General features: G+C 42.6%; 1 protein-coding gene across 1 annotated transcript in view; it reads right to left on the reverse strand.

Annotated features, from left to right (window-relative positions):
• The window catches only part of wdr7 (WD repeat domain 7), a 71,208-nt gene that overhangs the window by 43,331 nt on the left and 4,967 nt on the right, over positions 1-22,910 (reverse strand). Inside the window, exon 3 of the mRNA XM_085794244.1 lies at positions 13,329-13,442. Within this exon, the coding sequence (XP_085650370.1) occupies positions 13,329-13,442 (114 nt within the window). The remainder of the gene's footprint in view (positions 1-13,328; positions 13,443-22,910) is intronic.

Below are 22,910 nucleotides of genomic sequence, written 5' to 3' on the forward strand. Positions count from 1 at the left end.
CATATGCTAGTATAGGCTAATGGCTTTAACTAACTAGCTGATAGGGAACCTAGAGAGTCCAGTCAATGACATCAGAGATCTCACAAGACTTGTGACGACGAGGTGTTGATGACGAAGACGAAAGGGTCACAGAGTCATCTCTAAAGAGTTCAGCTCTTCATCAGTCCACACTCAGACAAACCGTTAACTGAGCCGATCCAGTTCTGAGTAACAGGAAGTGGAGCAGTCAGACCAGACCTGAGTCCAGTGGAGATGCCGTGTCACATTTTATAACCAATTAATAAAACTAAAATGTTTATCGATAAAACTGTTCTTTCAATTCTAAACAAGTCAAAATATGTTTTCTTATATATATATATATATTTTTTTTTAACACGACCTGACTTCCAATGACAGAATAAGCGTGGACCATTGCTATGAGGGACAGATAGAAAAGATGGAATTAAAGCATGGGAGCAGGAGAGTAAAGAGATGGGTGGAAAACAAAAGCAATGTGCTGATAGAACATGGGATACATAGAAGGATAGAAACAATTAGAGCAAACTGTGCAAAGGGAAGAAGAGACAACAGGATGATGGAGAAAGATAGAGTAAGAAAAGGATGAAGAGGAGAGAAACAAAACAGAGGGGTGAAGACGGACCAAACCGAGGATGAAAGAGGAGCAGAGCTGATTTCTTTGTTTGAAAAGCAGGATCAATAGAAGAGCACACAGGCTCAGCTCCACCAATTAACTTCACATTCAAATCAAGCTGCTGTCATCTACACAATAACAGCTGCTCATTGACGAATAGATATACAAATACCTGCTCACAGTCCACTGTCTAACTGTCCACAGTGTCTTCATCATGGCTGGCTCTACCACACACAACTGTCTCCTAACTACACTGATAAACAAACTCACATTTCACAAAACACATTTTTTAAATAAATATAAATTCTATTCTTTATTTATTCTAATCTTTATATCATAATTTAAGTTTCACTATTACGTTTTTATATTATTTTCAATAATAGGAGCTATACAGTAAGTGACAAAATGTCTCTGGATTTTAAATAATTTGGTAAAAATTGAAGTTAGTTGTCACAGAGAAATAAAGAGAGGAGGATCTGTTCATATTAACTGTGTATATGTTTAAGCGTGCTGCGTGTATGTAGGAAAACTGTGAATTATCTTCTTTATATGTAATTGTAGAGGATATCAAACCAATAACCCCCCCCCTAACTCTGCAACCCCACCAGTTCCCATCATGCACCTCAGCTCTGCCTCCATTGGTAATCAATGGAAGACTGGTAAAACCTGATCACCAGGGAATGAGGGAGGGGATCAATACCAGCAGGAAACTGATGTGAGAACGATGGAGGGAGCAGGAGAGAGGGAACGACACAGAGTAAAGCTGTGAGAAAGAAGATTTAGGCAAAAAAAAAAGTCAAAGAAGTGAACAAACAAAGCAAACAAATACAAGAAGTCCTTCCACCTCTGTGGATGGAGACGAGGTTCTTTAAAACAAAAGCACGGGTGGGGGGAGGAGAGGGTGAACGCCGTCCTTACAGCAAATGTCAAGAGACAGAAAATCTGGAGAAATAATTGAAAACACAATTAAGTTGATAGAGAAAAAAGATTTGAGTCCTGAAACGGCCGCTGCCCTCCAAGCAGCCCCCGTCCATCTGAAGGTTAAGTGTATTTTACCATCTGAAGACACAGACGGAGGAGCTATCTGCGCTCGCTGCAAACACAACGCTTCAATTAAGACGGTGCAGCAGAGAGAGGGGTGGGGGTGGGGGTGGGGGGGTCAGAGGGGCGTCGGCAGGAGATACCACAAACTAACTGCACACAAGTTTGTAGGACGGGACCAGACGGAAACACACCGCTGCTTTAACTGTCCTCCGCTCAGGTCCCGTACAGTAGATCTCTGTCCTTCAGACAGTTTCCTCTACATCCACTACAGACCAGGTCCAAGACCAGCGCACAACATCCTACAGTAAGCTGTGAGGAATCAGACATTTTTCTGTCATGGTGTGTGTGATGGTAGGTAGATGCTGTTTGTTTTTCATTTGTATGTGAGTTCTTGGTTACATCTGTAACCAAGGCTCCTGTAGGAAGAGTCCTGCTTGACCCAGTGGGGTTGTATGATCTACAAATAGCCCTACTTTAATTGCAGGAGAAGACTCTCTGCACTCCTCCCGTTAGCAACGCCAGCCCATAGCCCTGCCCAGAGATTTACAACATACATTGTTGTGAACAGACCCAAAGAAACGGCCTATTTTCGCGGACTAAAAGAGGTTTTACCTGAGAAAAAATACACAGTTCCATTTTTCGCTATAATATAACTTTTTCCAGCCCTTCAAAGTGCAGGAAAAACGCAGTTTTTATTTGGACTTAACCAACTGCTGATCGACGGGCGCTAACCGGGCAGAGAGGGATACTTGAGTTGGTTAGGTCCAAATAAAAACTGCATTTTTCCTGCAATTTGAGGGGAGAGAGAGAGTCTTCTACTGCAATTAAAGTTCTTAGAGGCTATTTGTAGAGCATACAACCCCACTTTAAAAAAATGCTACTATCCCTTTAACTTCAACAACTCAACAAAACATCCCCTCACATGTATGGGAACCTTCAGCTGCAACAGCCTCTCCAGTCACAACAGTTTCCTACCTGAGCCGCTGTGAGGGGTCAGGTGGGGGTGATGCTAACTTTTTTTTTTCTGAGATCAGTTACATTTTGCACTATGTCACTTTGTACAAATGTAATAAATAGGCTTCGATGCAGTAGGACTTTACTGTGACTTGTATTCTCAGAGACAGTGTGAAAGCATAGACTGGTGAGCTCTCCACAGCCTGAGGCCTTTCTATGTTTTCACCCTGCATTATGAATTAAGTCTTTGTTTTGCAGTTCAATTTGCGAGGCGACAGGTTTTTAATCCAGCCGGTGTTTTGGTCAGTCTGTGGCTGTCACGTTCAGGCCGTTATTGGAGCGGGCCGGGGCTGAGAAATGGCACTGGATGTTAATTTCCCTAATGCAGAGACGGTGGACAGCCTCCATCACAACGCCGCTTCATAAAGAAGGAATTATTTTTATTAAAGGCTCCACAGCTTGGTCGCACGCTCCTCGCTCATAGGAGAATCGAAGCCGTCTGACTAAATTAGATTTCGACTACACCAAATGAAAAGCACCACAACTTAGAGTGAGGAAAGAAAAGAAAATGATCCTCCCATCACGAGGAGGGAAAGAGGAGGGGGGGCTGGTGAGAACTATAGTGGGATGGAGGGGACACACACTTGAGTCCTGACTCCATTATATTAGTGCATCAATACACAGCACAACTCATTACAACAACAGTTGATGCATATCTTGTCTCAATTTTGGTTCTCCTGACAGGTTCATATCTGAACTTCAAGGTTTTTATGAAGCTTAAGAGGCGACCTATACTCAGTTTGTTATTCCTGTTATAAGTGAAGGTTTCCAGCTAAAACACTGATATCAACTGAGGCAGCTGATGTTTTTTAAATTAAATAAAGCAATACAAACTAAACTGAGAAGCTTTATATCTAGGAGACAAAACACAGGTATCGATATTAAAAAAAGTTGTTTTTAAGTTGTTTAGAGAGGAAGAAACTCATCAAATTGAAGTAGAGAGTGATAATGAATAATAAATAATTGCTCAGTTTTTCTGGTTGGTCAAAGAAATTCTAGCTTTTTTGCCCAAACTATAAAATGTGGAACTGTATCTCCCAAAATCTGTCATAAAAGTAGGACTGAAAGGTTCTGGAGGAAATGTAACAGAACTTCAGTTCATAGTGGGTAGTTTGCTGTAAACAGCTCAGTAGTTTCACAGAGCAATGCTTCCATAAATTACCTTTCACAATAAAACATTTACTACACATTCATTTAAATTTTATTTAGATTTTTAAATGTGCTAAAAATCTAAAATCTGATCAGTAAAAAACATTTTCTATAAGAAAATGACAGAGGATCTGACTCAGTGAGAGCTGCCGTGCTGCTGTGCTGCTGAGGAATAAAGAAGAACAGCTTGATGACAGATTTATGGCTTGTTGCGCCGAGTCTTAAGTATCGGATCAATTCAAGATGTCTGACAGTTAATCTGACCTGATTAGATACAACAAGCTGATCTGTGTAGTGAACAGCCAAACAGCCTGAGAATATCTGAACTCAATATTTTTGCTGACCTGAGTCGCTGCTGACAGACAAGTAGAGAAGGCAAAAAGGAAGAAGACGGAGACATGAGGGAACGTGAAACTAACTTCACACTGACTACAAACGCCCAGGTTTGATTTTGTTGTCCTTGAAATGTACTTTAGCTCATGTTGAAACCACTCTGTGAAACACTATTTACAACTAACAAACGCCTGAATGGAAATACAGAAGAGTGGTTAGGGAAGGTATGTTCGCCTTGACCTTGGACCCCTAAAAATTCATCCTTGAGTTCTAGTGAATGTTTGTACCAAATCTGAAGAAGTTTGTCAATGAGGTTGAGATGTTGTGTCCATGAGGATGGGACAGATAGATGCACATCCCAGGAAAAAACCATCAGCCTACAGCTCTGACTGCCGCCGGCATGGAGGAATAAAAATGACACAAACAATGACATTATGCGGGTTTGGGCTGATCATCTCATTTGCATTAGTCAGGATTCCTTCTCCGTCTCTCTCTTTATCCCATTATCTCATTTCCATTTAAGCCGATTAGCGTGTGTGTTTTCTGTGTTGTGAGTCTCTGCTGAGAAGAGGATCTGAGTCTCTGAGGTGAAAACTGAGCTCCATCCTAATCAATGTGACCAGTATTAACAGATGAATCTGTCCACAGGCATGAAAACTCCATATTAAGGCACTACATGGACTAACTGTCTGTGTCCTTCTGTGGGTCTGTCTATCTGATTGATCCGAATTTGAGACTTTAGAGAGAGTTCTGTCAACATCAGATATTAAATTGTGAGTTCATGTGTGCCAGAATCTCCCATCACTGATATTTAACACCACCCAGCTCACCTTGTGCATGCACCTGTTGGTTCAGTGCCTGGTGTCGACTTTTAATACAACTACAGTCTGTTCAGGATTATGAAGAGAGCTGAATGCTATACTATGCTTTACTATAATATGCTATGCTATACTATGCTGCGCTTTGCTATGTTATACCAGAGTATCTTTGGTTATACTTTGCTATGCTATGTTATGCTATGCTATGCTATGCTATGGTATACTATACTATACTATTCCATGCTATATTGGGCAATGCTTTTAGCCTACTCCTGTACTATGCTATGCTATACTATGCTACGCTTTGCTATGTTATACCAGAGTATCTTTGGTTATGTATCTTTGGTGTGAAACCTTGGACGTCATGGGACGCAAGACAAATTTCAGAGTGATCTGACAATAAAGTATAATCTTATCTTATCTTATCTTATACTATGCTATGCTATGTTATGCTATGCTATGCTATGCTATGCTATACTATACTATGCTATACACTAGGCTACACCTGTATGCCATACAATGCCTGGTTATAGCTATCATACAAAACCATACTGTATACCATAACATAACACTGTATTGCACAATACTATACTATATCATAACGGCATGAAGTCCAAATTCATTCTATGCTAAATTCAAAAAAGCCTTTCATATCACACCATCTTATAGTATATTATACCAATATAATATTCTAGCCTACTCTATACTGTACTTCAGTGTACCAAAGCCAACCGCCTAAATGTCTGATATGACTGTTTCTGTTCCAAAGACACCAAAAATACATTCCTGTACATTTGTTCTATTTGGACAATAACTTCACTCCTGTCTCTAATATAATAATGTTTCCATCCAGCAGCTGGGTCCCTGCCAGTGTAAAGCAGCAGAGAATCATCAGAAACAATCAGAGCAGCTCAGAACATTTATCTCTCCATAAGTTCAATCTGTTCTGAGGAGAAATGTGATCTGACCCAAACGACCTCCAGGCTCTGATATTAGATTAACAGGGGAGGCTAGCATTTCAGCTAACCAAATCACAACGGGGCTAATGACACCGGGAGGTGAGGGTCAGCTTGACCTTTGACATCTGACTGTGCTGCTGTGGACAACGGGGGAGAGAGGGATGAGGAAGAAGGCGGAGAGAAAGAGAGAGATGGAGAAAGAGAGGGGTGAAAAGGCAATGGAGAGGGAAAAGGAGATCCCATGTTCCTTTTTAAAAATTGTGTTAGTTTCCTTGCTTCCTTTCCTTTGTTCCTCCAACAAAGAGGATGAGACATTCCTGTGAAATTAAAAACATATAGGTAGGCCTACTGTATTGACTCTACTGAGCATAAATGATAAACATATCATTTAACTGAATTTCTATTTTATGAATGATGTTAGGTAGATTGTCTTAATGTCTTTATTTCTACAGGTATCCATCTGCAGTTTAATTTCACATCTTGTTAGCTGGAATCAATCAGCTGATCATGCCTGCACCATCTTGAATCCTTAAGAAGAGAAAATGCCTGCCAGCCGAGGGACCGTGTGTGTGATTCAGTGTATGTAGGAGGGGGTTGATGAGGCTGCGTCCAGCAGAGACCTTTGACCTCCCTGTGGTCAGCCTCTCCATCAGAGGAGGAGACATGATACTCTCTCAATTAGTGGAGGCAGTCTTCCCTCTAGTGTAGAACCGCCTCACTGTTCCTGGCTCACACGCTCAGCTTTTAATGACATCCTTAAGATCTTTTGTGTCCAACTAAGACATAGTACACAAAGGCAAAAAAAGCACAAGTGAGTAATGTAAACAAGCACACACATCAGCTGACTCAGCCGACAGTAACACATCCAATCCCCACGTTTGAGGGAGTGGAACCGGAGAGTGTTTGACCACATGAGCAGTTCATCGATTGTTGACACAGCTCTAGTTCCTGTACGTGGTGTGATTAACAGACACCTCAAATTTCCAATGAATATTAATTAGTGAATAACTAATGACCAGTAGACTGTTAAAAAAATCATTATATAGGCTACAGTCCAAACACACACACAAAAATACTTATAAATATTAAAAAAAGACAGAAAAACAAAAAATAAACTATTCTACGTGCCTGTTCACACTTAGAGTTGACTAAGGGTTGCCATTAGATTAAATAAGATAATGAGGATAAAAGAGCTACAATTTAACAGAGGGATGGTAGAGGAAGACCTGGGTTGTCTTGTGTTCTATGAAAGAGCAGAAAATCACTTGCATGGTCTTGCAAAAAGTCTTGAATGCGCAGCATGTCAGGACTGCTGCGCTTCATGACCAAAAGCCTCACAGGATTCAAAAGAAGCTGCAAACAGCGGGTATGTGTCAGTCACAGCAGAAGAGCCAGGCTGCAGCTCACATGACACACACAGATCCAAACACAGCGCTGGTCGCTGGTAAACTGGCATTTCTTCAACACATCAACACATATAAATAATAGAATAGTGTTGTATGTTTTGTTATTCTTATGCCACCTTTAAAGGTCCACTGTGTAAAATGGGCGAAAACCGTGACATCAAGCGTTCAGATTCCAGTTTGCAGCGCTTGCTCGCTCGCTTGCACTCACCCCTCCCGTCAGCAAAGTTGGCTGGCTGGATTTTCTGTTCAGGTTGCCGTACAAACATGGCGGTGCAAGATGGCCACACTCTCTAAATCAAGACCCCTGCTATATGTATATATAGTATATATAAAAGAAGAATTATAAGGATACAAAAACCAAATGAATTTTATTTTATAGCGATTATACACACAATATACAGTAGTATATTCAGATTTTGCCCGTAAACCTTGTTAATTATTACTAATTCATCTGTTATGTTAATCTGTTGGTCGCTTGTCAGTGACATCATATCCTCTGTGATTACGTGTTCATGTGTGTTTGTCTGACAGAGCCTCTAAACTGACTTTTATCTCTCCACACACACTCTTTACACCTCGTTTTTGGAGGAGGAGAAGGAGGAGGAAGTCCCTGTCCTCTGTAAAGTGTTGGTGAAACACTAACTTTCAATGTAAACCAGTGTTTGTAACAACCAGGTACGTTTCGCCACTGACACTGAGGGAATCAAACCAGGAGCTCTTCTCATCCCACATCAACTCCAGTACCCATACAACTGTCTCACGTCCTTCTAACAGTAACAGTAGCTCACTGTCTCCATACAGCATTTTTTTTAATGTCAGTTTATTACTGTAGGCTACTTTGTTGAGATGCTTTGGTAACAGTTAATTTGACCAACAAAATATCATATCAGCTGTGATTCAATAACTGTGTGTGTGTGTGTGTGTGTGTGTGTGTGTGTGTGTGTGTGTGTGTGTGTGTGTGTGTGCACATCCTAATGACGTCCCCTGACACTGCAAGGGACATAATTACAGCTTGCACACGTTTGCACGCACTCACACTCGCATAAGAGTGAGTGAGTGACAGAGACAGTACCCTGAGGTGATAAGTCTATCGCCGTGGTAACAGCCTGCAGCCAAGTGATTCTGTAGCTGTCGACATGTCCGTCTCTGTTCCTTTGTCCCCTCTTCTCATCTCTTTTCCCCGCCTTTTCTTTCCTTGTCCTCTCTTTTGGCCCCCCCCCCACCCTCCCATTACTTCTTCTCCTCATCTTCTCTGCTAACAGAGAGATGACTAATAACACCACAACTCTTACAATTTTGCCTTAATTGCCTTGCTTGAAGAAAAAAAAACATAACTTTATACATTCTCACCACTATGTGAGACATCAACTTCTGATAACCTCCTCTGTCAAACCATGAGTCCCAAATATATTAATATTAATTAATGTAATAAATTATATTTCAAATCTCAGAAGCTGAAACCAGAGAATGTTTCACATTCTGTCTTAACTAATGAAGACTCAATAAAAGCTCAAAGTCAGGAAGGTCAGGTCTAATGGATACCTGAGATCATTTGTTCCATCAGCTGTTAAATATCTGAATCAGCTGGAGTTGATGATTTGTTGTGATAACAACTTCGCAGATTGTAACTTGCACTTTTTACGTAGTAATATTTATGATGTATTCCTATCTATTTACTATTGTGCCTGCCAATAGCTGCTGTATATCAAATTGCCCCTTGGGGGACATTAATGATTAATCAATCAATCAAAGTCATTGATCAATTGTTTAATCTTTCCATTTTATATCATCATATGACAGGACATCAACTGGAACTTGGGACAATTTTATAACATTTTATATTTACATAAATAATGCTGCTGACAGACTCCTGAATGACTTATGAAACCTATAACGCTATAATATGTAATTGAAAAACAATGTATTTCTTCCTTATTGAATAGACAGAAACTGGAGTCACGGCTTCACGGTGGAGACCTCAGCGTCTCCCAAGAGGAGCTCCAGGGATACTGCATTCACAAGACCAAAATCTTGTTTTGTGAGGTCATTGTGACCTTGACCTTTGACCTTCACCACCAAAATCGAATCACTTCATCCTTGAATCAAAGTAAATGTTTGTGCAAAATTTGAAGAAACTCCCTCCAGACATTACTGAGACATCACGTTCATGAGAGCAGGACGGACAAAGACCCTGAAAACAAATGTCTCCAGCACTGCTGAGAGACAACCAGGACGTCACAGTCATACAGCAAGAATCAGGAAATTAATTTCTTATACACAAAAAGCACTTCCTCACAGTCACAACAAGCAGGAATCAAACAGTGAATCAATCATAAAAAAAGCTATGAATCAACAAATCAGAATACAGCTACAAAACCTACATTTTAGAACGAAGCTACAAAGCAGCCAATCAGAGCACAGTGAAACTAACCAAATGGAATACAACTGTAAAGCAACTGAGAAATCAGAAAATATTTTAGCACAATGACAATACAGCTAAAAATCTGTGAATTTGAACAGAGCTCCATGCTGACCAATCAGAGTAAAGCTACAAACCAACCAGAGTACGGCTACAAATCAGAAAACAACTACCAACCAACCAAACCAAACCAAAATGAATAAAGTTGCAAATTTACTAAACAATAAGAAAAGAACTAGAAATGAGCCAATCAGACAACAGCTGATCATCACAGCAGCGGAAGAGAGAAAGTTTCATCTCATATCGCACACCATGTTAAAGGAAAGACCTGAACCTGACTGCCACTACACAGAAACACACACAACTGTTGCTACATTCCCCAACACAAGACAACACACTCTCATTTTCCTCCTGGTCTGAACCCAGAGAGACAAAGGACAGAAGGAGGGATGGTAGTGAAAGTTTTCAGACTCCTCATGTGTTTCCCCCTCCACAGCAGAGAGCACTCAGAGCCTGCTCTGTGTCTGAGGCGTCTGCTAACAGATTTAATACTGCAGAGACTGAATGAAAAACACTGCTGTCAATAGGAGAAAAATGAGCTGTGAGAAATGATAAATTGTCACACGCGTCTGCGATATTGACTGGTCTGTTAGAGGAGAGGAGAGGAGGAAGAGAGAGGATGTGCAAGAGACAGTCAGAGCATGTCTGTGTGTTTTCACAACTGGACTTGTGTACATTTCCCCTTTAGAAATATTACTGCATTGTAATATTATATATCTTTAAAGGGACATTGTGTAACTTCTCCTGTTATCTATTCATGAAAATCGATTATTTGTAAGTCTGTTTTTCATTAATCATTATTACACGGCTCTATTGAATCCTGCTCTCTGATTGGTCCAGCCCTGCGTTCTGCGGTCTGTTATTTCTGTATAACAGACCGTTGTCAAGTATAACAGACCGTTGCTAGGGACGCCGCTCTGATCAGCGCAGCACAGAAAAGAGAAACTATATGCAGGATATTTACCTTGTGTTTCATTTTTACCGTCATTAAACAGCGTCGGACTAATAGTGATGTTAGAGATAAATGACTGGTAACTTGTTACAAGGAGAGTGGAGGCTCCTTCCACATCGCTGCTGGAAACCAAACCTGCATCAGAGCCTCTGACCCGGTGTCAGCTCTCCTCTCGTCTCGGTGCAGCTGGCACCGCGGCTCCGCGACACAAACGCACCCCGTAAACAGTAAAGTTAATCTCTTGTTTATGACAGATACGACTACACACAATACACACATCGTAACACGTGTATGGTAATCCATCGATCCACTGATTGATTATCAAAGGCTTCAAATGCACGACCGGGAGGAGGCTCGGCAAAACAGCGGAAGTGACCGGTCTTGCAGATTCGCTAAATTATGCAATTTTAAATCAATGAAAGTCGTATTTTGATCAGAATTATGTTTCAAATTAATTATTTCACTCGTAAACCGTGTAATAAGCGGGATAATGTATAGTTGGTCGGTTGTTATGGAGAAATAAACCCCTTCATGTTGAATGTTCCATACAACCTGTCGGGGTTTATTTCTCCATAACAACCTCCGAACTATACATTATCCCTTACGTAATCCCCCCCATCAACAAACTGAAGTGTTCCTTTCAGCTCTGAATTAGCCGTTCATATCATTCATATCTACATGGAGCGGCAGACGGCTGTCGTCCGTCTGCCCAATTTCACCTGAATGCAGCATGAAAAATACGATTGAGTTGCTTGTGATATACAGCCGCAACGCTAGATGGGAGGAATTCCTACACAATGCACCTTTAAGCATTCGTCATGTTTAATTAAATCATGAAATTATGATGGAGAGATGACGAGAACCTCATGTGTGAAGTACCAAGCTGTTACACTGTGGTCAAAAGCAACTAGAGATGTACACACAGATCCACCTGTGTGTCTGTCACTGTTAAACACTCAGGGAAATGTGACAAAAGATAAATGGAGTGGGAAAAAGTGTGTGTGTGTGTGTGTGTGTGTGTGTGTGTGTGTGTGTGTGTGTGTGTGTGTGTGTGTGTGTGTGTGTGTGTGTGTGTGTGTGTGTGTGTGTCTTCTACCTGTGCTGCAGGTGTCAACGTTTCCTGGAGAGAATTATTTCTCACCTTACTGTGTGTGAGAGAGAGGAGAGCATGTGTGCAGACCAAACACCAAACTGCTTTTAACACCATGCTGGTCACACAACACTGGTAGTGCACATGGTTTATGGGGGCACTGATTAACACACGCACGCACACGCATGCACATGTGCACACACACACACACACACACACACACACACACACACACACACACACACACACACACACACAGCAAGATTAACCTACATTCAGAGTCACCGGAGCAAAACACCTGAATTCTGCAGCACATAAATGATAAATGAGTTTTCAGTGTTTCTCATATCAGACCAGATGAGGCTCCACGGCTCGGGGGAGGGGGGAGGGGGGGGGCTGCATTTGACACCACAAACACCTCACAGCAACTTTAGGGATGGACTGTGGACAGAAGTTGCTCTTAACTGTATTCTTCCAACATGAAAAAGCATCTGGACACTAATGACAGCTTTCACCATACTGATGGAGACGGCCACTGTGGGCAGGAGGCCGTCACAGAGTCTTGCTCTCATGAGGGACAGGGACATGACTCTGTTTCTGATGCAAGCTGTAGAGGCCTCCCATATCTGACTGTCTGGGACAGATTCATATCAGTTCTGTCGTGGCAACAGGGTCACCAGCTGGATCATACCCCGAGGTAACATCTTGTTTTGAAGGAATGAAGCTGCAACTGCAATAGAGTTACTCCACAGTTTGGTCTGAGCTGTAGGCAATGAGGGAACTTCAGTTCAGGTTAATGGAAGATGTTGGTTTTGAATCAATGTAGATAAAAATGTTATGTTTCTGAAATCACTCTAGGGCTGCACCACACATCGTTTGAGCATCATCATCGCAATGGTCGCATCACAGCACGTGAGATGTTTTATCTCTGTTTTAGAACACATTCACTTTTTTCTTTTTTTGTTACAGAAAAGCATCTCGATAGATAGATAGATAGATAGATAGATAGATAGATAGATAGATAGATAGATAGATAGATAGATAGATAGATAGATAGATAGATAGATAGATAGATAGATAGATAGATAGATAGATAGATAGATAGATAGATAGATAGATAGATAGATAGATAGATAGATAGATAGATAGATAGATAGGTCTACCTCCATTAAAAATGTTTCATCCATCAGAGTGAAGCCAGGTCACTCAAAGAAGAAGACTTAGGAAGTGTGCAGTCTTCACTCGACTGTAGCATATTCATATAGTTTATGTACTCAGACTGCTACTCAAGGCAGCAGCAGAAACAACCCTTCCATTGACAGAATACACAATGCTCTGATAGGCTTCTCATAACTACACTAGACTGAACCCAGCTGCACCAATACAGACATGAATGTGGATTCCTGGATAAGAGACCTTGGAGGGATTGTTGGCCTGATGACTCGGTCCCTACCTGCTGTGATGTCGTCATCAGTGACATCCATCTCCTCCTCGGGAACCTTGGTTTCCACCGGCTGAGCCTCGGGCGGCGGCGGGGCTGGTGGAGACGACTCTGTGGTGGATCCAGCTGAGGAGACAGGCAGAAACATTTTAATTCATTAATATCACATATCAGGCTGAATGATCACAGGAAACAGACGGAGCAGCAGGGTCAAGACTCCTTACAATCAGGCTCACTGTCCCGCTTGAGTAGCTAATAAAGGTTTATTGGGCCTCCTTGTTATCTAGAGAATTAATAGACACACACACGCACACACACACACACACACTCCCTGTATATTTAGTGTTTTCATTTAGCCCTTATCTCTCCATTGCCAATTAAGATTGGCTTTTCATTAGCAGCCAGCTCTAATGAATGAGGCGAGTAAAGGTAACAGAGCCGATGTTAGGCTAATCTCCGAGAAAACAGCCTAATTAATGAATTACACACACACACACCTCCACCCCCTCCCCCAACACACACACACCAAACATATACCCTCTTCACTTTGTTTCCCAGAATAACAGAAAAGAAAACAAAAAAATAACCAAAAAAATCAGCCAAAAAAAAGTGTATTATGTGTGTATGTGTGTGTGTGGTGGAGAGGGAGGTGTATTGAAAGAAATACTGTAATTACACTATGTATAATTACATTGATTTATCCTGGTTAACATTGTGCTCCATGTTCCAATTAACCTGCTCACACACACTGCTGACAGGATAATGACTTTGTACAGCTTTACATCACCACACATTAACACACACACACACACAGACACACACACACTGACGGAAGCCCGGTTGCTGGTTATCCATCTCAAATGTTAAAGTGATAAAAACTTAATTGGACTTAATTAAAATATAACTGATGCTCCGCTGTGATTGGGCGAAAGGTCGACTGATGTTTCTCCCTCTCAGTTCAGTCGCAGTTCACAGGAGCGTTATGAAACAGCTCCGTGTTCCACAGCCAAGACAAACATCCAGGTCCTACTCAACATCCATGGGACTGAGGAACACCAAACCTGCCCTTGCTCTCAGAAGCACCCAGCTCTGCAAGGTGTTTGAAGTTGTGCAGATTTGCCTCAGCACAACCGTTCTACTGGATTCAGGTCTGGAGACTGAGGAGGTCACTGAGCTTCACTGTCATGAATGGCGATGAAACCGGTTTGAGAAGACTGTGACATTCAGACCATGTTTGACTGAGAAGAAAACCTTCTCCCACTGGTACATGACACACATCCCATAGATTCAGACTCTGACCATCTGCTGCCTCAGCACAAACCCAGACCCGTCACACCGGTGTGTCCACTGCAGCCTCAGGTTTCTGTTCCTAGAGACAGGAAGTGAACATGACATGGTCCTCTCCTATTGTAGGCCATCCATCCCCAGGTCAGACATGTTGTTCATTTTGGTGTTTTCCTCCACCACACCATAGTATTAAAGTGTGACTGCAGGCTTTTTGTTCAAGCTGTCAAACACTACATGTTTCCCCAGTAAACTGTACTGAAAATCCCAGGAAGTCAGCAGTTCCAGAAATTTCCAAAACCAGCCTTCCTGCCTCCAACTGTCAAGTCACTGACATCACATTTTTCCCTGTTCTGGTATTAAAGGGATAGCTCAACATTTTGGCAAATTCACCTATTGCCATAATCCCTATAGTCTTAGGAGTCGGTCCATTACCTTTAATTGTCGGTGCAAGCTGTTTTTAGATCAGCGGGGCAGAGACGTGAGCTGCTCACAAAACGGTACTTTCGTCTTTCCTTCAAAACTCATCAAATACACAATTCAACAACGCCAAAACGCTCTCATGGACAAGTTGTGACCTGCACATTCACCATGCTATGAAATAATGAGTATAATTAAGTAACATTACATAAAGCAAATACTCAGAACTACTTACATTTTTGAAATCACTCTGCTGAGTAGCCGTGTCTGGAATGTAGTTCTCGTAATGTTACATTATTATTTCATAGTGTGGTGAATGTGTAGTGAGTGTTTTGGAGTTGTTGGATTATGTATTTGATGAGTTAAACTAGGTAAGTATGCGCCTGCGTTAGCTGAGCAGTTGCATGTCTCTGCCCCGCCGATCTAAACACATCTTGCACCGACAATTAAGGGGCTGTGTCCACCAGACGCGTTTTCAGCGCTCTGGGCGTCTATTTTACATTCAAACCGCCCTCGGCGCCCTCGGCGCCCTCGGCGCCCTCGGCGCCCTCGGCGGTAAAACGCCCTCGGCGCTTGCTTCTTTTTGTCGCGGCGCTCAGAGCGCTTCGAGTTGAAATCTGTTCAACTTTTAGAACAGCGCTACGCTCGTCAATGTCACTTTTCCCCACACTGACCAATCAGAATCAAGAAGGGGCGGGACTTACGTTACCGACAGCAACACAACCGGAGACGTGGCTCGGTTTATATCATGACCCACACTTGTATTGAAGGTAGGCCGACCTCAGGGTCCATGTCAAAAGCTGCTGCTAATGCTATTGTGTATTTCTGACACTCGTTGTAGTGTTTACATTAAACAAGGCCGGAACACGGAAGTGTCAGAGGACTCGTTTTGTAACCTAGCAACAGCGGCATTCTGACGAGGGAGAGAGAGCGCGCTAAGCGCTGGGAAAGCAGCGCTGAGAGCGCTGTCAGAGCTGAAAGCGCGTCCGGTGGACACGGCCCCTAAAGGTAATGAACCTACTGCTATGACTATAGGGATTATGGCAATAGGAGAATTTGCCAAAATGTTGAAATATCCTTTTAAGTAAAGCTCCTCACCTGTATCTACAGAATTGTGTGTGTGGCAGTCATAGACTGTAAATAAAGTTGGACATAGTCTCAATGGCATGGAAGCTGCTCCATCGCTGCCATCTTGGAAGTGTCTGACTCCGCCCCCTTACTCCTCGCTGAGTGTTTGCTCACCCACCTATACTCAATAATACAGAACAGATGAGTTCTATAACCAGTTGTCATTAAGGAATACATTTTCCATAGAGACCAAAATTGATGTGTCCCAGACTGTAAACATGGACGTTCCAACATGGCTGCCTGTGGGGACTGACTCGCTGCTGGAGACTCACTCTAGTGGCCAGCAGAGGATCTGCAGGTCTCATCTCTTCAGCGTTGGCTCCATTGTTCAGCCTTGGAGGTCGGTGCCTGGTTGAGCTGCTGGCCAGTGATTGGCTGACTGAATTGGATAATTGCAGTAGGTGTACAGGTGTTTCTATTCACCCAGTGAATGTATCAAAAACCTGCGCAGTGCTCGGCTGCTTCTAGTGTTCCCCATAATCATCCTCCATTCATACACATGCTGGGGCCAGGTCTATTACTCAACTGTCCAGGCCGGTGGGGGGTGGGGGGGGTTTGAAATGGAGAGAGATAAAGGAGCTGAGAGAGAAAAAGAAGAGAGGGAGGTGGAGGAGGGGTGGATGACAGGGGGAGGAGGGGGAAACGTGGAGGGAGGAGACATTCTGCCCCACTCCAAGGTCAAGCTTGTCATGTCAGCCATGACACATAGCTCCCAGCATGCCTTGTTAACCTCCAGGACCTCCTCCTCCTCCTCCTCCTCCTCCTCCTCTCTTCTGGCTGTTGCTCGCTCTCTTCACTTAAAAACACACACTTTCCTCATGTTTAGCAGTCATTCCCCTTCTTTTCATTTTCCGCCTTTTTTCTTCCTTTTCTGGATTTATATTCCTTTTCGCAAAATTGAATAAAATTAAAATGAACTAACTTCTACATTTTAATTTCATCTCAATGTCACATAAAAAATAGACTTTTTAGCAGTTAGTAGTTAGTAATAGTGTGCTATTTATTCTTGTATCATTGCATGTTTTAATATTTTTTCATCATTTTGACTGCTGATTTTTACACTGAAGGTATATATGGGGCAGCAGGAAAACATCCCACCTGATCTCTTGTTTTATCATTTAAACAAAATCAATATTAACAGTAAATCAACTTCACCTTTATCCACAGAGGAAGAAAAACACAACTGGGAGGACAGAGGCAAGACAAAATGAAAAAGAGAGATTTAAAAAAGAGTAAAAAAAAACAAAAAAAAGCAATGAACAGATTATAGTGATGAGGAGCAGAGCACAAATGAATAAGAAGTAAGGGAGGAAGAAGGGAGTAAAGACAAAGAGCAACAGTACTGGAGACGGAAAAGTATGAATAGTGTGAGGAGGAGGAGGAGGAGGAGGAGGAGGAGGAGGAGGAGGAGGAGGAGGAGGAGGAGGAGGAGGAGGAGGAGAAATGCCAGAAGGAACAGGAGGTGGGGGGGGTGTAAGAGAAAAAAGTGAGATGACAAGAAAAAGCAGAAAAGAGGAGGAAGAAGGTTTTTAACAGCAGCAGCTTGATGAATGAAAAAAAAAAAGCTGAGGATTGGGTGATCGAGCTAGACAGTTAGTAAAAAGAGAGGAGAGAGAGAGAGAGAGAGAGAGAGAGAGAGAGAGAGAGAGAGAGAGAGAGAGAGAGAGGGGAAATGGTTACTGCTGTTGAGTGATCAAAGAAACAGCTGCTTCTCACACACAGTCTGACCCTCAAACTGTGTGTGTTCATGCGTGTGAGGGCGAACAATGCTGGGGACTTTGTTTAATCAAGTGTGTGTGAATATGAGAGCGTTAAGTGTGTGTATGGACCCCCCCTCCCCTCCCCTCCCCTCCCCTCCCCGCTGCTCGGGACGTCTTCCACAAAGATTAAAGCTTCACACTCATGTTTTCTTATTGGTCAGCAGTGTGCAGCATGTCCAGCTAGCTGGCTGCCACATGGAGTTGAGCACACACACACACACACACACACACACGAAACAACTAGTGACCTGTCATATTCTCATCTAACTTAGTGTTCCCACTCTTTTCTTGAAATCATTTTCCAGGACGTTTCCAGCTGCTCCAGTCTGACAGACATGATGTTATTACACATCCCCCGTCTTTTTGCATGCATCTGTCACTCAGTAGAGACACTCATCCACCTTTCTCACTAGATTCTTCTTTGTAAAAGAAATCCTTGGTGGGGTCTGAAAAAGTCAAACAGAGCTCTGGTAGCTGATGTTACCATGTGATAAATCATTTTCTAGGACAACTCAAGCTTTTCCAGGACATTTGATTTTTTTTTCTCATTTTCTACACTACCCGTCCAAAAGCCTCCTACTGGATAATTACTGCATGGATGATTATGTTTCAGCTGGCAACAATTTATTTAATCCTAACTGATGCCGTCTTAAACAACCATGTCAGAAGACACATCCTGTGGTTGTGGAGAAGATGTTCATCTGTTTCAGAAGGGTCAAACTATTAGCATGATGGCATCAAGCAAATAAAACATCCAATGAGATTGCTGAGACTTATAAAACTGTGTTAAGAACTGTCCAACACATTATTACAAACTAGAGGAGAGTGAGGAACCATCATGGTCCAATGTGACCACAGAGTCCAGACCTGAACCCCATGAGAATGTTTGAAAAATGAATGCAACTCTGGATGAAAAGAAATGTTGTGAGACTGCAGAAGCTGATTGAAACGATGCCACAGCGAATGTGTACCGCAATCAAAGCTACAGGCGCTCCAATGACATATTAGAGTGTGTGACTTTCTTTTCGGACGGTGTGACAGTGTACGTCTTCCGTGACTGGAAAATTTGTCAACCATTTTCCAGGTTGTCCGGGACGCGTGAGAACTCTGTAACTGTCGCAAATAAAACTATTTCCAAACATGTGGAGGAGCCAGTCATTAAATGCAACGCAGCGGTGATGATGATGATAATGTTGATGATGGTGATGAGTGGTTTATGTCTCTGTCTGTCTGAGTGCAGGTTAACAACTCGTGTTTCCTTTGTGTTAAAGCCTCTTAAACACTAACAGGAGAGCTGAAAGGTCAGCCAGGGCTGCTGCTGTGTGTGTGTGTGTGTGTGTGCCTATGTGTGTGTGTGTGTGTTTATTGTCTGGTCAGCCCCATGCGGAGACAGTGGGACTCTGTCACTGACTCAGTGACATTTCCTAGGCACTAAAAGCTAATGGATAAATACAGGTGTCTTCCTTCAAACACCAACCACTCTGCTGCTGGAGGACTGTGTAAGTGTGTGTGTGTGTGTGTGTGTGTGTGTGTGTGTGTGTGTGTGTGTGTGTGTGTGTGTGTGTGTGTGTGTGTGTGTGTGTGTGTGTGTGTGTGTGTGGCTCCAGAGGACTACAGTGTCAACAGAGCAAAATAACTCTGCTTACGTTACACTGATCCTCCCATGTGAGTGACAGCGGTCAGCGTGTGGGACGGGCTACAGTTTAGAGTGTATTGTGACATCAACAACATGTTGATTTTCCACCATCATTCCCTCTCAGTTGGTTCTTCCATCCCATCACCCACCGCTTCACTGCTGCTTCCTTCCTTCAACTGCCAGTGTCATTCAGGCACCCTTTGAAAAGCTCTGACGTTCCTTACAGACTCTGGGTCAGACTGAGTATCTGGTCTGGAACACTTGAGTGTTTGAATGAGACAGTGGATATCTGGATATATCTTGGATATCTGATAGGCTGTCAAATCAAGTGTCATAATTATTATGACACTTGATTTGACAGCCTATCAGATATCCAAAAAAGTCACTCGTCACTTTTTTCTAGGACTCTGGATAAACAGGGATGTAACCTGAAACTAGTCAGAGTGGTGGAGTCATTCAACCAGCAGGAGGTGATGCTGGTTTTATTATTGATGTTTTGGAGTTTCTCCTATGGACCTCTGGCTGCACTATAAGGGGGCTTTCACACCTACCTCGTTTGGTCCGGACTTTCGGACTTTCCAGATAGTTCGGATCAAATTGACAGGTGTGAAAGCTCCCCCGGACCACGGTCCGGACTAAAGACCGAGTCTTTGGTCCAGCCTCAGGAGGTGGTCTCGGTCCGGACTATCCTGGACCAAGGTCCGCTGCTGCGTAGTGTGAAAGCATTTTTTTGGAAGGTTCGAACTATCAGACCAAATACAGGAAATAACGTCAGATGCGCTCGTGCCGAAAAAAGTAAATAAACAGAAAAAAAGGAAAGAGGAGCCGCGGCAACCGGCGGCAACACTTGGGGAGAGGAGGAGATCATATTATATCCAGATTTGGTCAGAAGGATGGGTGTGTCAGTGTAGGCTACACTTGTAAACGTTTACACGGAATTAAACAGTAGAGTGTTTAATATAAATCCCCAAACGATACATGCAAGCCTATTTTTTTTATATAATGACCCGAATATATACTCTTTCCGCCGAAAAAAGTCTGAAAAAGACGGATCAGGGGGTGACACCAAACAACGTCTGCCCCAGCAAGTCAGAGCTTTTATTTCTCTCACACTCACACACAAGTGACCTGGAGAGATGCAGCCGCATCTGACAGGAGGATCGCGCGTGTGTGCGTATAGCGTGTGTGTGTTCCCCTCCACTACACAAAACAGCTGATCGCTGATCGCTGATCAATGAGAGCATTTCGCCGCGGCACAATCCTCTTTTTTTCTCTCCTTCCATCAGCTCTAAACTCACTCTTCTGCACTGCGATTACAAACCACAGCGTGCTTTCCAGCAGTAGGCTATATTTTTTCTTTTTTTTTTTACACATATTTTTATTTTATTTTTTTCAGAGCACTTTCTATGCGCTAACGTCAGACGCACGCTCATACGTCATGACGTCGGTAGATCCTTTAGTCCGCTGTCATAACAGCAGTGTGAAAGCGAACTTTGCTGGACTATATGGAAACAATGTAACAAAAAAAAAAAATTAAGTCCGGACCTTGGTCCGGACTATTAGGTGTGAAAGCGCCCTAAATCTCTCTCATCTCCTACAGTTGAAATGTTATGAGCTTTTTAACTCCTGGATGTGTCCACCATGCCTCAGCTCTGAAACAATGTCACTGTCGGTGTTGGACATGTTACTTTTAAAATGTTCCTTTAAAAAAGTTATTAGTTATTTACTTTAAAGCAGAAGTAAGTGATATATTTGTGTTAATATAAGTCTTAAATAGTTATATCTTCCGACAGCAATCACTTACATAGAGTGTTTGGACCGAAACACGGGTCTGTCAGTCCCTCTGCTCTGCTCTGAGCCGAAGAGAAAACATTTATCGTATCCTACAGTTTTTATCCAATGAGGAGAGAGAACGGCATGCAGGGCTGTGTGTGCAGCCAAGGAACGCCGTGAATGTGGTGACGTAGCGACCAAGGAAACTCGTATTTTTCCGACCGTGAAGTGGTACCAGTTCGATCTGGTACGAGTTCACCGGTCGGAAGTTACGAGTGGCCGTTATAGTGACTTTCACCGGTAAAACAGGTCGGAAAAACACGAGTGGGTTGCCTGAAACGCTACAAAGTCGTAAGTTGTGACTTGAAGCTGTAATTTACGATTTCAAAAGCCTGCCTGGAACGCAGCATTAGCGAAAACGACCGGACCACTTACTTCTGCTTTAATAACTGTATTACTACATTTTAAAGGTATTCAGGAAAGAAAATTGATTTTGAGCCCACTATGGGTCTTAACATTAGTGTAATACCTCATCTATCAGACAATGTAGCTCAAACTTTGTGCAAAATTCTATTTTCGAGTAAATCCGGGATGAAAGTGAGGTAGTTTTTTTCCCGCATTGGATAATACAGGCACACGAATTATACGTCACATTGCTCACGATTCATCAGCCAATGAAATCAGGATCTGTCAGACTGGTCCACCTAACCATCCCTGCGCTCCATCACTTAGCCTCGCTAGCTAAGTTAGCAAGCTATAACGTAGCAAGCCTACTAGCTAACAGTTAGCTACGTTAGCTAAACATACTCGCGCACACACCTTTAAAAGTAATTAAACTAATTACGAGGAAAAGTAACTGTTGCATTACTTTTTTTATTACTTGGACTTGCCAGACGCAAAGCGAATTTTTGCTTCGTTTTACTCGACTGAGTTTGACCGCGGGAGTATTTGTGTTACTCACGTGCAAATACACAAGTAAAAACAACTAGCCTACAAAAGACTCACGTGGTCATGTCTGGGTGAATTATCTCATCGGAGGTCTCGGCCGGACACCAACTAGGCTACAGCTGCCCGTCCATCTGCCTGTGAGTGGCAGTTTTGGGGTAAAAATCAATACATTTCTTAATGATTTATGATGATGATTAATGATTTATTTAAAACAATATTGACTGTATCTAGCAAGTCGCTGACGTCCTGGCGTCCTGCCTGAGGAGAATCTCAACGCTGATAGGTTTTTTTAACTATTCGCGTTGCACCAAACTCGTCATTCGCACTGCCGGCACAAATTTGCATGTATACATGTCTTTGCATTGACTTTGTAATCTCGTCACGCGAAAATATTGGCTTGGCGTCCAGTGTGAACACACTCTAACCCTCTAACCATAACCCTGACCTCCCGTTCACCTGGAACTAACCAACTCACTCAGTATTCCTCCACGCCCCGTCTTCGGACTAGTTGATGGACTGAAAAGAAATGTGTATATAACGTACACTTTAACAGGTGAATTATTTTGTGTTAGTAACAGTGTTATAACGGCGGAAAGAGTACCTTTTTTGATTACTCTTTACTGAAAAAAGTAGCTCTGTTAGTAA

This window comes from Trachurus japonicus, chromosome 12 (genome assembly GCF_045865225.1).
Source record: "Trachurus japonicus isolate A0001 chromosome 12, Traja_1.0".
In the NCBI taxonomy this organism is placed as follows: domain Eukaryota; kingdom Metazoa; phylum Chordata; class Actinopteri; order Carangiformes; family Carangidae; genus Trachurus; species Trachurus japonicus.